At 37.7% G+C, this 15140-nt stretch overlaps 1 protein-coding gene across 3 annotated transcripts in view; it reads right to left on the reverse strand.

Annotated features, from left to right (window-relative positions):
- Positions 1-15140, reverse strand: part of LOC113226783 (polypeptide N-acetylgalactosaminyltransferase 2) — a 171979-nt gene that overhangs the window by 125273 nt on the left and 31566 nt on the right. Inside the window, exon 1 of one of the 3 annotated variants that reach the window (XM_026459529.1) lies at positions 6380-6426. The exons of the other annotated variants lie outside the window; for them this stretch is intronic. Within the exon in view, the coding sequence (XP_026315314.1) occupies positions 6380-6397 (18 nt within the window). The 5' untranslated portion in view covers positions 6398-6426. Of the gene's footprint in view, positions 1-6379; positions 6427-15140 lie in introns of those variants that run through there. 3 annotated transcript variants of the gene reach the window in all.

Here is a 15140-nt window from a genome sequence, read left to right on the forward strand (position 1 = left end):
TGAGGTTTGACCTCACTATTGTAATCTGCCAAAACGGCCATCATAGCGTGCCGGCGCTGTAGTCCTTATATTTGTTACATATAAAGCCAGAAGGTATTTTGTGAACGAAGTTTGTAATCAGTAAATAAGTATTTTTTTTGTATTTTCGTCAATAACATAAAAAAAAAGTATTTAACCTTTCCCATCACGCATCATCACGTTATTCGTGAACATGAGAAAAAAAAACTAAATATAGTACAGTTGAAATATCGAACCACAAAGATTGGATATAAAAATTATTCTACATTAAGTAGGTTCTTTTTGTTTCGGTCGTTGTATTAATTTTATTTTATGTTATTCAAGTAGTGTTAAATTTTTATTATTAATAATATTATTTTATTTAGGAAGTTTTCAATAAGTGTGTTTTAAGCAATCGCTTGAACGTCGTTATTGTTTTTGATTCTCTTGTGTCTTTTGATAATTTGTTATAAATAGTGACACCTTCATTTAACAAACTTTTTTTTCCGTAATTTGTGCGTGCACGGCGTATTTTAAGTTCTTTGTGAAGTCTTGGTCTCAACTTTGATATTTGCCCAGATTTGCTAATAGTTATTTCAGTATGTATAGTTTTATTTAATATTTTACGAAGTAATATGTAAGTTTGATATTTGTATGTTCGCCTAATATTCAATAACTTGGTATCTTTGTATATTTTATTTGTTGATGTTAAATAATTTAAAAAGTACTTTAATCAGTTTGTTTTAATTATTTAATTTAAATTTGTTGCAGCTCTTATCGAATAGAAATATATCAATTTTTATGGAAAGTTTATGAGAATAGATTTAAAAGGAGAAATGGTTTTTGGTTACCTGACATTTTAAATGTCATAAATAAAACGTGTTTTATACAACTGTATGACTAGTTGTATGCCAAGGGCAACTTGCGGGCAGGTTTATGCCAACCGGACATGAGTACAGTACATAAAAAAATATATGTTGAATGACGGTTGTAAAACGGGTGCGCCGCATTTGTATGAAAATCAAATAAGCTAATTTTAACACTCATAGTTAAAACGCTCATTTAATAAAAATGTTTATTAGACAACAAATTGAAATATATAAGGTATATTAAACGCTTAAATACTAGAAAGCTAGACTGTGATTAAATTATATGAATAAAATTGGGTCCCCGCGGCAAGGTGCCCAAGATGCTGGCAGCGGTCCCCCTTTGTATGGCTATGCTAATCTGCCCTCCACTAACTCAAACGCGGCCTGATGACAAATGGTCAAATATCCGTTATAAATAGCAAAAGATAGAGCACAAATTTCTCTTTTAAAAACAGGTGAAATTAGTTAACGTCTTCGACTTATCGGAACTTACCCTAGCGATGCATAGCTGAAATATCATTAAAGAATTTGAATATTCTAAAACTTAATTATGGATTTTTATGATATCTCAAAAAATAGTTAGAGGACGGCAGTCAAAGTCAAAGTTAAAGTTAATAATTTCTTCGACAGGTAAAATTTTTACACTTGAAAACGTTATTTTTTAAGCTACTGCTCGTTCACTACGCTAACTTCCCTGAGAAGAACGAGCAAGAAACTCTAGGTATTGCTCTTTTCAAATAAACTTAAATGCTACACTTTGAATCATAATTGTGTGGAATGTAGACTCTTGTTGTCTTTCCATACTTCTTTATCTAAGGCATACTTTTCAATTTTGTAATATGACTTTTAACTTTTGTAAGTTTTAATATATTCTCCGGAATCTTATTGTAAATGTACAGTAATGCGTTGGGCAAGGTAGCTGCCGGCCCCTTCCGAGACAATCTATTAATTTTTTGGATAAAATTTTGTAGAGAGGAAGGGCACCGGGACCTAGGGTTTCACCTCCAAAGGCTGTAAATAGGTAGTCGGAGCCGAGGTCCTACTACTTATTACTTTTCATTAATTAATTTTCACTTGTAAATGCCTACTATAATATAAGCATTTTCATTTGGACTAAATACAGTTCCTATAACTTCATTTCATATAGTACTCGTTTGTAACAATAGTCACATTTTATAATCCTATTATTATAATTATTGTCAATTCAGATAATTTTTACGACGTAACATGTAACGTGCTTCTCCCTCCGTTTGTAGGTGAGGTTAGGTTATATGAAAAAGCACTCCATAACAAGGGCCTCCGGACATCGGATGCGGGGATATTCGGTGCACTAATAGAGACAGGTCCTCGAGCCTGGATGATGCGCATTGCGTTTCGATACGTCATCAGCATAGAGGGAGATGAGTTGGTACCAGATACGACAGTCGTAGGTGGTTTAGCGGTAGTGTGCAAGTGCGTTCCCGTGTTCCCGCCAGGAAGCGACGGGGTGAAACGGGGTCGGTACCAGTACGATATAACCTTCACCTCCCCGGGCGGAGGAAGATTTCCTAATGTAAAAAAATACCCGATTTACATCCGTAAAATTAGTTTCATTACCAATAAGCAAGATGTTAAAGGCAATGTAAATTATTTCCATCTAAGCCAAATGATTGAAGCTATAAGCAACCATTTAAAGTAATTAATCATGGTGTGATCGATTCAATTAAGAATTCGCCAAACAAGATTTAATTGGAATTCCTTTTTTATTACAGTGTAACTACTTTCTTTTTCTTATGTTATCTCATATTGGAGTTCGGTTATTATTATAGCCACTTAAGTCCGTAATGTTGTGGCTTGGAAGTGTTCAGTGGTACTCATGTTGAACAACTCGACAAGGCTTTGGAGCTGTGTTTTTTAAGTCACGCTTTGTCGACCCTGATTTTTTTTAGTGCGTTACGAGTTGTATAAGTATAACTATAAAGACATGTAAATAAACCATTGTACATGAATTAAAATGATTACTTTTTTATGATAATTACGTGACGGGACGAACAACTAGTGCGCCGTGGTAAGCGGTAAGCCTGTTAATATCCAGTGCCAACCAGAGCTTTAAATCGCAAAGATCTGAGGGGCTATGTCACTGCGCCTGTTACCCTGAGACATAAGTTGAAAAGTTCAATGTGCCTGTAATTTCACTAGCACTTACCCGTAAAACCGAAACGCCTTGACGCGCGTTTCTGGCGGACCCGGACTTGCGTATGGACTCGCCGGGGTTTGTGGCTAGCTAAAGAGGTGAACATGTTCATCTGCCCCGGTAGCATGTAGTCGGAGCGTTCATCCCCCGCGCAGCTAGCGCATATTAGTAGCGATCTAGACAAGGGCATCAGGCCTTTGACCTATAAGTTGGAAGCTATGTCCGGAGATTGTCGCAGGAAACGGCGACCGACATTTCTGGCCCAGAGAGCGAGTAGGTGTCTGGGAGGTGAGTGTGCCTACAGTTCTGCCACCAAAGAGGAGATTTGGTAGTGGACTTTACAGTCAACGGCTTAGCGGTGGCAACCGTCAGTTGCGCAATGCTCAACGGGAAGTGAGCGTGCCTACAGCTCTGATACCTATGTGGAAAATAGGGAGGGTGCTGTACGTGCACCCGGGGCAGCTTACATAAGGCACTGGTCTTTTGAGAACCGGATGAATTCTATGCAAACGAGCTGACATGTGGTCAGGACCTGAATGAGAAGGTCCCTATGCTTGCACAGGTTATATACCCTTCTCGTGTACCCTAAAGGTCGGCAGGAAGGGTTACTTTAATCAAAACTATGTAGAAAGGAACGGGGTTGTCCCTAACCTAGAATAGGTTTTGGTGGTTGTATATGGTGGGTATAGAGTATGATTTGATGCCATTTTTAAAAGATGGATAACAAAAAGAATAATATTAATTTGACTTTAATAAAAGTAATTCATCATCATCATCAACCCATTATAATGTCCTACTTCTGCGCACGGGTCTTCTTCGAGATGAGGTTCATGCGGGTTGGGTAATTGCACAAGTTGCGGACTTTTCCAAGGGTTTTTAACGTTCTTGGACGTGCAGGCCGCATGATGTATTTCTTCATCGTCAGCGAGGTATTGCTTAATATGCACAAATATTTATGCACGTGTAACTTATAATTTAAAGTTCTTAAGTACATGCCGTCCCAGGGAGTCGAAACTATTGATCTCTCAATTCACTACAAAGATAAAGACCGTTATCTGTTACGAAGTTGTTTAAAAACGGATATAGAAAAAATGAACGAGCTTACGCTCAATTTAATATGCTGTAACAAAAAAGTCTGACTATTATATCATGTGATCATTATAAAAAATAATTTAATACGATTCTTCATACAATTTTGTCGGAAAATAACATTAGTATATCAGACAATAAAGCAAATTACCAGGGTCCCAATTCAACTAATTTTAAATCATCTTAGTTGTGAATCGATAGAGTGTCAATGGCTAGATTTTGTACGTTTGTTATTCTGCTAGAAGTTAAGAGTAGTGTCTTGTCAGTAGCTAGCCATCGCGCTACTACTCAACTACCATTGCAATTTTTTGGTAATCTATTCTTCTAAGTCTACTAACATTATATAAAAAAAATTCTGTGTGTTCGATCTTTATATTCATAATCATAACAAAACTTTTGGAAGTATTTCACAAAAATCTCATAAAAATACATTTGCTCGAAAAGCGTCAGTTGTGATACCTGTATTGTAAGGTATTGACTGCAGTGAGAAGGTTATTCAAAAGTCTCTCACTAGATGTCACTAGCGGTGACGAATGCCGAAAAATCAGTACAAAGATCTAAAACAAAAACACATAGGAGAATATCGACGACTCTGTAATTGGACCCGGGGCTCAGATGGTTATAGCAATGATACGGTGCAGAATGAACGTGGGTTCAAGTCCTACTGGGTCGACGAAATTTTTTTCTGTAATCGTAACAAAACTAGTAGAAAATGAAAGGTTATACCACCTCAGTCAACCGTGACCATGGGACCTGTAAAGGGCCAGAAACGTCAGTTTGTTTGAAAAAAACAAATATACGCGATTTAAATACGGAAAAATAGTTTCATTTCCTATGTGTAACAATCGCGAAAACCTAAGAATTCGATAAAACTAGTAGAGTTATTTCACAAAAAAATATCAATAATTAACATGTATATATAATATAATATAATTTGAAGACTATATTGTTGATAAAACGAAAAAGTTAAGTTAGGCCTAGTAATTTCCATGGTAGTTTTAGTAAATGATTTTTTTATAACATCAAGTGACGTGTCGAACGGGTCGAAGACGTAAGTTGACAAGTCCCATGTGCCTATAATCTCACCAGCACCCTTACCTTTCAAAACCGGAACACAGTAAATCTGACATTACTGCTTGGCGGCAGAAATAGGTAAGGTGGCAGTACTACACTGGACGAACTCTTTCACAAGGGGCTCAATGGAGTCGCAATGGACTTACATTGACCAGTGGTTTATAGAAAATCATCAGAACTGGGTCCCTGGTCTCAAAATAGGGAATTCCCTTTTCCTAAGAGCAATGGAATTCACTCTGTGGCACTATCCAATACCAGAACCAATTTAGAAAAAGCATTTCCCAAATTAGTCCTACAGGGAATACCACCCGGGGCTTTCTAATCCAGCTACCAGTATCACCACAGTGCAAATCGTTGGGCCACCGAAATCGGAAAGTTTTGTACTATATTCGTACATATTCAGACTTTATACTCTATGTTATAAATAATCCATTATTGGTATAATTCAGTAATAATCCGTAATGTACGCGGTAAATCGAAAATATTAAAAAACAAATTACAAAATATCGACAATGAAATTGTTTTTCCGGGTATACACCGTTTCTTAGAATTAGAAAAAAGTAAACGAAGTAATTTATAAACCTTTTTCTTCAGACAATAAACTATAGCAAAAGAAAACATCGTGACAATTGATGACAAATGACATGACTATGTTATTAAAAATTTCCTTTTAATGTTCGTGACCTCTGGTTCTTTACGTTTTTTATAGTCTCTGTTTCTAAGTATATAAAGGTAGAAAGTTTTATTTTATCTTTAGTGAATTTTGCGAGTAAAAAAATGCAATAATTACACGATTTGATAAATATATTTGAGAGTTTCGTTTTACGTATTAAATACTATTTATTAAATTTTTGTTTTAAAAATTTTGCTTATATAATGACGGCACAAAATGGAGCCTTATTAAAAACCCAAAATCTCCGTGACCGAATGGTTACCATACTGGACTGCCACGCAGAGGTCCCGGGTTCGATGCCCGGGCCGGGAGAAACATAAGTATGACCTACATTTATTTCTCTGGTGAGTCTCTGGAGAGCTGTAATTTGTAGTTGTCTATGAATGTGTCCATGGCACCCGTGATACAGGGTTTCCCTACTCCGGGGCTATGAGTGTGTGCGTTATTCTTCATACTGATCTACTTAGGGGAGTCAGATGTCTTAGGGCATAGACTATGTATTACCTTTAAACTCAGAAGCATAAATAACAGATGAGTTCTTGCTGAAGATTGTTTACCTGAAAAAGAAAAGATATTTATCAACAAAATTTCATAGCTCAACAATGACTAGATCTAAAGTTGATTTTACAGTAAGCTTAAAACTTTTGTTATTTACTAGAACGTATAAAGAAACTTAAGAATGCAATAAAGCAATACACCTATTAGTCATTAGTTGACAACTACAGCTCAGTACAAAGCTCTGTAAAGAAAAGTGCACAGGAAAAAAAAACATGTTGCACTTAAAGCATTCCATGATTTCTAAACATCAATGTCACACGAGAGAAAAACATTATCTGTCTAAACAATAGTGCTTTTTTTGCCTCGAACACGTTGGCCCCTTTCTCAGGCTTTGCGCCACTCAGTGTTGATAGATTAAAAAATAAACTATTGTGGATTATATGGTTCATTTGAGATGGAAATCGCGTGAGATTAGAATGACAAAATGACGCGATTTCGTCAAGTTAATTTAGTAATGACACACGGGACTTGGCGCCTTACCCGGGATGGTGATATACACACAAGAGTTCATGGAAGGTCCCTGTTTGTGTTATGTGTGCTGTGTTGAGCTTTGGCAAAATAGAGGTACAGCCTATACACGTCCGAAATGCGACAGTGGGCAGGAGGCGTTACCTTGATGGATCAAATCAGAAACGAGCTTATCCGAGGGACATTTTAAAGACTATCCACGCACATCAGAGCCGTGCTCGAGACGTGGACGGGGTGGTATATTTTGTATGGACCCGTTCACACATGTCCGTGTCCGGGCCCGTCCATGTCCCGGGCACTATATATACAGCTCCCATATATTTTCTACATAAGTTTTGTTTATAGTGACACTCCCTAACAACCTCTTGGTTTTACGGGAGGGGTACTGTAACCTGTGCAAGCAAGCCTGCACAGGGACCTACTCAGTCAGGTCCTGACCCGAGATCAGTCCGTTTGCACGGACTTCCTCCGGTTCTCTGAAGGCTAGTCTGAGATGAGTCGCCCCGGGCGCTCGTACAGTACCCTCCTATTTTCTAGATAGATACCTAAATAACTAATGGTTGCCACCGCTAAGCTGTTGACACTGAGTCCACTACCAAATCTCCTCTTTGGTGGCGGAGCTGTAAGGCATTTATACAGTGGCACCTATACAGGAAAAACTAAAAGAAAACCGATTACATTGGTATGGCCACATAATGCGTAGGAATGATAGCCATATGACCAAAAATATCTTGTCGCTAGAAACTGGAACCGTCAAAAGACGATCAGGCAGACCCCAGACCAATTGGATTGGAACCGTCCAAAGAGACTTGAAGGCGATGGGTGTAGACCTTGAGTTTACACAAAACAAGAAGAAATGGGACATAAGTCGGGTGCTATTTGAACAAATTCTCAAACCAAACAATGTCATGGAATAATGTGCCAGAAGGGCGCAGAACGTTTACGCCGGACCAAGTACAAATTCACTATACTAAATGATAACTAAGATAATCCCTGAGACATTTCATTTGACATCTGTCATAGAGATGAGGTAAAGTCGATAGATTTTTTATTATATTTTATATAACGCGTGTATAAATAGGCGCAAATATAATTCGGCTTTTCAGGAACTATTGGATACTGGGAATACTCGGAGCTAAGAATTCCGGGGGGCTTACTTTTTAAACTATTAAAAATATTGTATATTAAATGTTCATTCACTTCTTCATATCTTTTATTTGCTTCAGAAGCAAGTATTTTGTTTTGTTTTATGATAGCAAGCGCCGGGACGAATAAGTCGGCCGGCCACGCCTATCCATAATAGTTCCAGTGCCACTCAGAACTTGATATCGCAAAACACTGAAGGGTAGTGACACTGCGCCCCGTCACGCTGATACATAAAATGACAAGTCCCATGTGCCTATAATATAAGTGTGATAATAATACAAATTATATGTATATGAAAGGTTTTTTGAAAGACTCTAAAACCTGTCGATTTGCAGAGCTTTATGTTTATGAAAAGTTTATATGAAAAAAATTTATTGAGCATAGTTTTAATGTTATGCAATGCATTTCAATTCCATATTTTATATATCTAATTATAACTTTGTATCGCTTGTCTTTGTGATAAATATCGTCGATTATAATAAATAATGTACATCGATTTAAAGGAAGGAGGTTGCCTAAATTAATGCCAATGCTTATTTTAAATAAGTTCCTAAAACGAACACGTTCAACCGGTTAATGTCAATGCACCTTCCTAATTTATTTCTTTTATTATTACAGGTTAAAATTTATGGCGAAATCCTGTTAACTGCAGGGTAAACAGGGTGTAAATTTGGAATGGGGCAGCAAGGCCAAATAGCTGGTCTGGCTGCCCCTGCTGTCTGACATTTCGAGTATTCTTACCTCAGTTGGTCCCATAGAGACTATTCATCCTTACCAGAGACCGAATCGAATGGCATAAAAAAAGTTTTGTGAAAATTTTTTATCTTGCTGACTGTACCATTTTTTCAAAATCTGTGAATGCCAATCATATCTTCAAAATTCATGGATAGTCATTGTTTTCCTGTAACTACAACGATTAAGGTAGCTCGCCTTACTGCCCCGTCTCACATTTACACCCTGTATATTCGACGCCGGAAAGCGATCTTGTCGTATATCGAAAAATAGAACTTTACACCGGGGCCGAAAAACTATTTAAAAATAATATTTCTCTATAATTTGAATTAGTAGAAAGTCAATTTATGGTATGTATATAAAGTATGGTTATATACATCATATACTTTAAAATTGACTTTCTACTAATTGAAATTGTGTAAAGTCCTATTTTTCGAGATACGACATGATCGCTTTCCGGCAAAGTATTATTTATTTATTACATAAATAGATCGAGTTATTTATAAGAACTCGATCGATCTATTTTTTTAATGCGACGCGATTCTTGTAATATTATATGAAACAAATGTTTCTATTCTATTGGTAGTAGCCGGCCGCAAGATGTTATGATATTAATTCTGTCATCATCTCGTGAGATTTTGCTGGCATGCTATAAGCCTTCAATCCAAAACATAGCAGTGTTTTTTTTATGGTAGAAATAGGTGGGCACGGTACCGACTCCACTAATGGTGAAGAGTGTGCGACGCACACTAGTGAAATAATAGGGGGCGCCTATCGACGCCCGCAAAGAGGGCTAAACGGACTATTATTTCCCAGCATAATTTACAAACGCAACCACCATCATCATCATGCCAGCCGGAAGACATCCACTGCTGAACATAGGCTTCACCCAAAGATTTCCGGACCAGCCGATCGGACGCGACGTGCCTCCATCGGTTACCCGCCGTCCTTACCAGGTCATCCGTCCATCAGTAGGGGGCCGACCCACTGAACGCCTTCCGGTTCATGGTCTCCATTCGAGAACCTTTCTGTCTCAACGGCCGTCAGTACTACTTGCTAATCCTTCGAGTAATGCCGGTGACTTTCGTTCTTCTACGGATCTCCTCATTTCTGAATCGATCACATAGAGAAATGCTGAGCATTGCTCGCTTCATAGCTCGTTGAGTGACTTCGAGCTTTTTTATGAGGCCCGTAGTAAGTAACCACATCTCAGAGCCGTAGGTCATTGCTGGCAACACGTACTGCTCGAAGACTTTTGTGTTCAGGGACTACGGCATTGCGGACTAGAAGACTTCCCGTAGCTTCCCGAAAGCTGCCCAACCGAGTCGGATTCGACGATTGACCTCCTTCTCTAATTGATAATTTTTCTAATCTAATTTATTTTCTATAATTACAACATTTGCACCCAAATTTCCGATCACTCATGAAACTAACTGTAAGAGACCTTCCACACTAGCGCCTTTCGAGCATCAGCGTTTTGCCAACGCACGCATATCGTCCACGACACGACGTCCGTTACGTCCTCGCGGCGGCGGTGACGTAACGTAGTATCCCTAACTAATTTATGAACGCAACGCCAGTACTAAGCGACTGCTATGATAGTGCCGAATGTCGGCTATAAGCTACGTTGGCGTTGTGTCGGACGCTATGCGTGCATTGGCAAGACGATAACGCCAAAAACATGCCAGTGTGGTCCCCACACTAGCGTCACTAGAAAACCCTTTCTAAGTATTTAATTTTAATCGCATGCCTACTAGATGCCGCCAGGCTATTGATTGCATCCTGGACACTACATGCGCTGGCATTGGGTAAGCAGCCAGACACACAAATTGGTTCTACACAGAAAACCGTACCAGTAGGACACTTTCCCCATGTTACTTATGTTCAATTTCACTATGTTATAAAAGAAAACACTATTGTTGTAACGAGATCTACTTTGCCCAGCTCATTCCTTTATTGTTGACATTTTTTTTAAAGTAAGTAATTATTAATAACATTGTGGTTATGAAAGTTCCTTTGTACTCGTGGAATTTTCTCAACGTTTCCGTTGTGGGAACAAAAACGTTACTTGATAACTGCACAGGTGACGGTTAACTGTGTTACATGTTTGTTATGGCAAGGAGGAACTAACATAGGTTTAAATAGTATAAATTACACCCTAAGAAAAAGAAGTGGATTCGACGACCTCTATGGTGTCCCGGTTTTTTATTCCCGGCCTAGTTAATGTAGAAGACTAAATTTTATATATTTTCTCTGGTCTGGGTGTTCGTAGTACCGTCGTTGTTTGTCACACTTTTATAAATATTTTTTCGGTCTTTTTTCCTATTATACAGGGTAACAGGTTGAACGAGATAAATATTTAAACAGACAAACGAGTAGCTGATATCTAATCCGGGTATGTAAAAAGAATCGCCCCTAAACATAAGAAAAACAAATATGTTGCCATTTAGCAGCAGTAGAGCTCCTCGTGAAAGAGTTCGTCCAGGGAAGTACTGCCACATTACCTATTTACCTATTTCTGCCGCCAAGCTGTAATGTTAGCATTACTGCATTCCGGTTTTGAAGGGTAAGGAAGCTGGTGAAATTACAGGCACATGGGACCATGGGACATGTCAACTTATGTCTCAGAATGATAGGCGCAGTGGCAGTGCCCCTCGGATGTTTGCGATTTAAAGATCTGAGTGGCACCGCAACTGTTATGGATAGGCGTGTAGTTTACCATGAGGCGCACGATTTGTTCGTCCCGTCACTTGATATTATTAAAAAAATCACAAATACTAACACACTCTACATTTGGGCTACTCTATGAAACAGACCAGCTGAGCGGTAGGAAATTGAACTCCCGCGTGTCAAGCATTCCTACTTAAAGAGTAGTATTAAGAATAATTCAATTCTCACCTGTCCTGTCACCCTGTATAATTGTTTCCATAGACTTATACATATTGATCAGATCTTCTAAAGGTGGACGCCTGGTGACCTAAAAATACAGGCTGTCCTAGTTCTACCAATTTTTTGTGTATAAACTACTATCAAGTCACTTGTAATTGTCGGAAATTTATGGAGAAAATAGAGAAACTATTCGGATCTAAATCGGGTACATTTATTTTTTATTAAACAAACCAACGTTTCGGGCATTTTACAGGTAATTTACTTACTTACTTATTAACTTTACTTATTAATCATATTCTGATATTTAATTTTACTATAAACGCAGCTATTGTCCATGAACGGGTTAAGAAATTTTCTATGACAATATTTAAACCACTTTTCCTCTGTGTCACATAGCCGTGGGGTCACCCTATATTCAACGATATATCGTAAGCGATAAATCAGACCCTTGGTATGATTAAACAATGTCTAATGGAAAACGTCACTATAATTTTAACCTCTACGACCACCATCTGACACATTAATTTGCCCATAGGGAAATGACTAAGTCGTAACTGTATATAAAAGTATTTTCGAAATATCTTCGGTCGGGATGCGGCTCCGTGTCCTTATAATCGGATTTTTAATAGTAAATTCTTTATTGCACAGAGAAAAGACATTATAAACACATGTTACAAAGGAAGAGCTTATCAGACTTGCACCTCTGAGTTTTCGGAATTTATTTATTTATTTAAACTTAATCGCATACAAAACAGCACAAATGGCGGACTTAATACCATTAGTAATTCTCTACCAGTCAACCAGAGAGTTGCGTTCAAAATAGTTAACAGGGGTACATAACATGATAATTAAAACAGTTGCGAAGAAGTATATAAATAATTATGATATATAGTTCAAACACAATATAAATATAGCACATAATATTAATATTATATGACTAACTATTTACTTGTATAAGCAACCTATATACACATAAATACATAATACATATTTATATACAACAATGTCAGACTAGTGGGATGTAGATTGAGACTCCAATATGAAATCGCGTACTAACTGCTTGAAAGCTAGTTTATTCGACGCTTTTTGAATATGGGGCGGTAGAGCGTTCCAGAGTCGTATTGCCTGAAGAGTAAATGAGTTAGAAAAAAAAACCAGTACGGTGAGAAGGAATTAAAAGAGTCAATTTGCAGTCTGAGCGAAGAATTTACAATTTTATGTGCGAAATTGAATTCGAATACCTACCATGAGCTTTTCGGTAAAAGGAAACCTCGTCAAGAAACCTGCACGTCGAAGAAGGTTCACAACCCTCGGTAAACGTGCGTAGTTCCCAACCCGCATAGGCCTAGCGTGGTGGACTATAACCTAAACCCTCGGCTGAGAGGAGACTAATAGAGAGAAAAATAAATGTATTGATGTTGATTGTATAATACGGTAAAGCTCTTTAAAATTAGATTTAGAAAACTCACCTTTGACAATAAAATTAACGCAACCAATCGTTCCACGTAATGGGAAACCTAATTGCAACGCAGCAGGCCATAATTCGTCGTGCTGATTAGCTACCACACTTTCCCAAACTTTCGATGAGGCCTATTTATCGAGCGCATATACTCGAAGGGAAAAGTGACTGTTTTCAACAGTCAGTGGTTTTGCACTAGTTTCGCTAAGAATAGATTGCAATTGTCACAGCGTTGAAATGGATTGAAAGTGAATAAGACAAAAGAGCCTATGCACGCGGCATTTTTTAAAATAATATCAAGTGACGAGACGAACCAGTCGTGCACCTGATGGTAAGCTACACGTCTGTCCATAACAGTTGCAGTAACACTAAGAACTTTAAATCGCAAAGATCTGAAGGGCACTGCCACTGCACCGGTCGCCCAGAGACATAAGTTAACAAGTCTCATGTGCCTGTAATTTCACCAGCACCCTTACCATTGAAAACCGGTATACAGTAATGCTGACATTCCTGCTGGGCGGCAGATATAGGCAAGGCATATTTTATACGCGCCGATAACGCACGTATACGCCGCGTAAACGCGCGACGTCTGCTCGTATACGCGTCGCAGACGCGCTGTAGTTCGCGCATATGAATCGCGTATTTTAGAGATAGTTTTAATTTTAGTTTTGTTTGTTAATTTCTGTTAATTTTTGAAATGAAGTAACTACTTCTTGCCTGCAACGCGAAGATGACGCGTGTTTACGGCGAATATAAAATACACCGTGTGCAAAGGCTCATCGTGCGTTTCCAAATTCACGATGCGATTGTTATAGTCGCGATTTAATGTGAAATGCAACAATGTACCTTTTTAAAAAAGAGCGGAGTTTGAAGCCTTTTTCTCTATATTTGTGTGTCTATTTGTCTGTTTAAATATTACAACACATCACATGCATTCCTCTGATCCCAAAGTAACTAACTGAAGCACTTGTGTTATAGAAATAGGAAAGAACGACCGTACCTATAGTACAAAATTCGTTAACTAAATGTGAACAAACTTCAGCTGTCACCTGATTAACCGGTCAAATACGTCGAAATATTCATACGTCGTATTACTGTTGTACTCTTTAATTTGTTCGCATGTTATTAGCCGTTATCTTTTCAAGGACTGGATTTTAGGTTGTTTATCGTAGGAAAGATGCGATGCGTATTATCTTTATATACATATTATATTTATATTACATCTTTGTATACATATTATATTTATATTATATATTTAGGACTATTTTAAATAGGTAGTTCGTAGAAAATGTTGTCTATTACCATTTTCAAAAGCTCATCATAAATTTTGCTATAATTAACCAGGTAATGCCTCATAAAATACTTTATTACGGTTTGTTTACATGTTGTTAATTACTGAAACTTTTGTAGTATAGACCCGAGATAATACAGAAAAGTATTTTTTTTATATTGACCAGGCCGAGGATCGTACCTCAGATGCATCTCAGCGGCATCTCAGATGGCGACACCTTGAAAACCGGCGTGCTAGCTATTAGACCACAGAGGTTGTCATGTCTGTACGTCTGTCTGCGGCGTCGTAGTTCCCCAACGAATGAACTGCAGGGCTAAAAAGGCCGTATTGGCAGAATCATATTATGATTAACTGACAATTCTTATTATGAATTTTCAAACAAAATAAAAAACTCAATTCATCTATTTAACAGTTGTTCTATGGAGGTCTCCATAAAACACTGTCGAATACATAAATTGTGTTGCGTTCTGGCCTGTTTAGGCCCCTGATTTTCAAGCGTTTTTTTTATTTAGCTATGGTTGCTGAACATTTTTGTTCAGTGTACGTAAATCTAAAATATGAAGTACGTATCTTCTTCGTTGCAAACTTTTAACAGTTCTCTTTTTTCAATATGAAATATGACAGTTTTCTCTTAATATAATTAATAACATCCTAACCTAAAATTAATATAATATTGGGGTTAAAGTATGAAATTGCCGTTTTATTGCAATAGGTTCTTTGAA

The sequence above is a fragment of the Hyposmocoma kahamanoa genome, unplaced genomic scaffold, assembly GCF_003589595.1.
Source record: "Hyposmocoma kahamanoa isolate Upper Pololo Valley unplaced genomic scaffold, ASM358959v1 202, whole genome shotgun sequence".
Lineage (NCBI taxonomy): Eukaryota > Metazoa > Arthropoda > Insecta > Lepidoptera > Cosmopterigidae > Hyposmocoma > Hyposmocoma kahamanoa.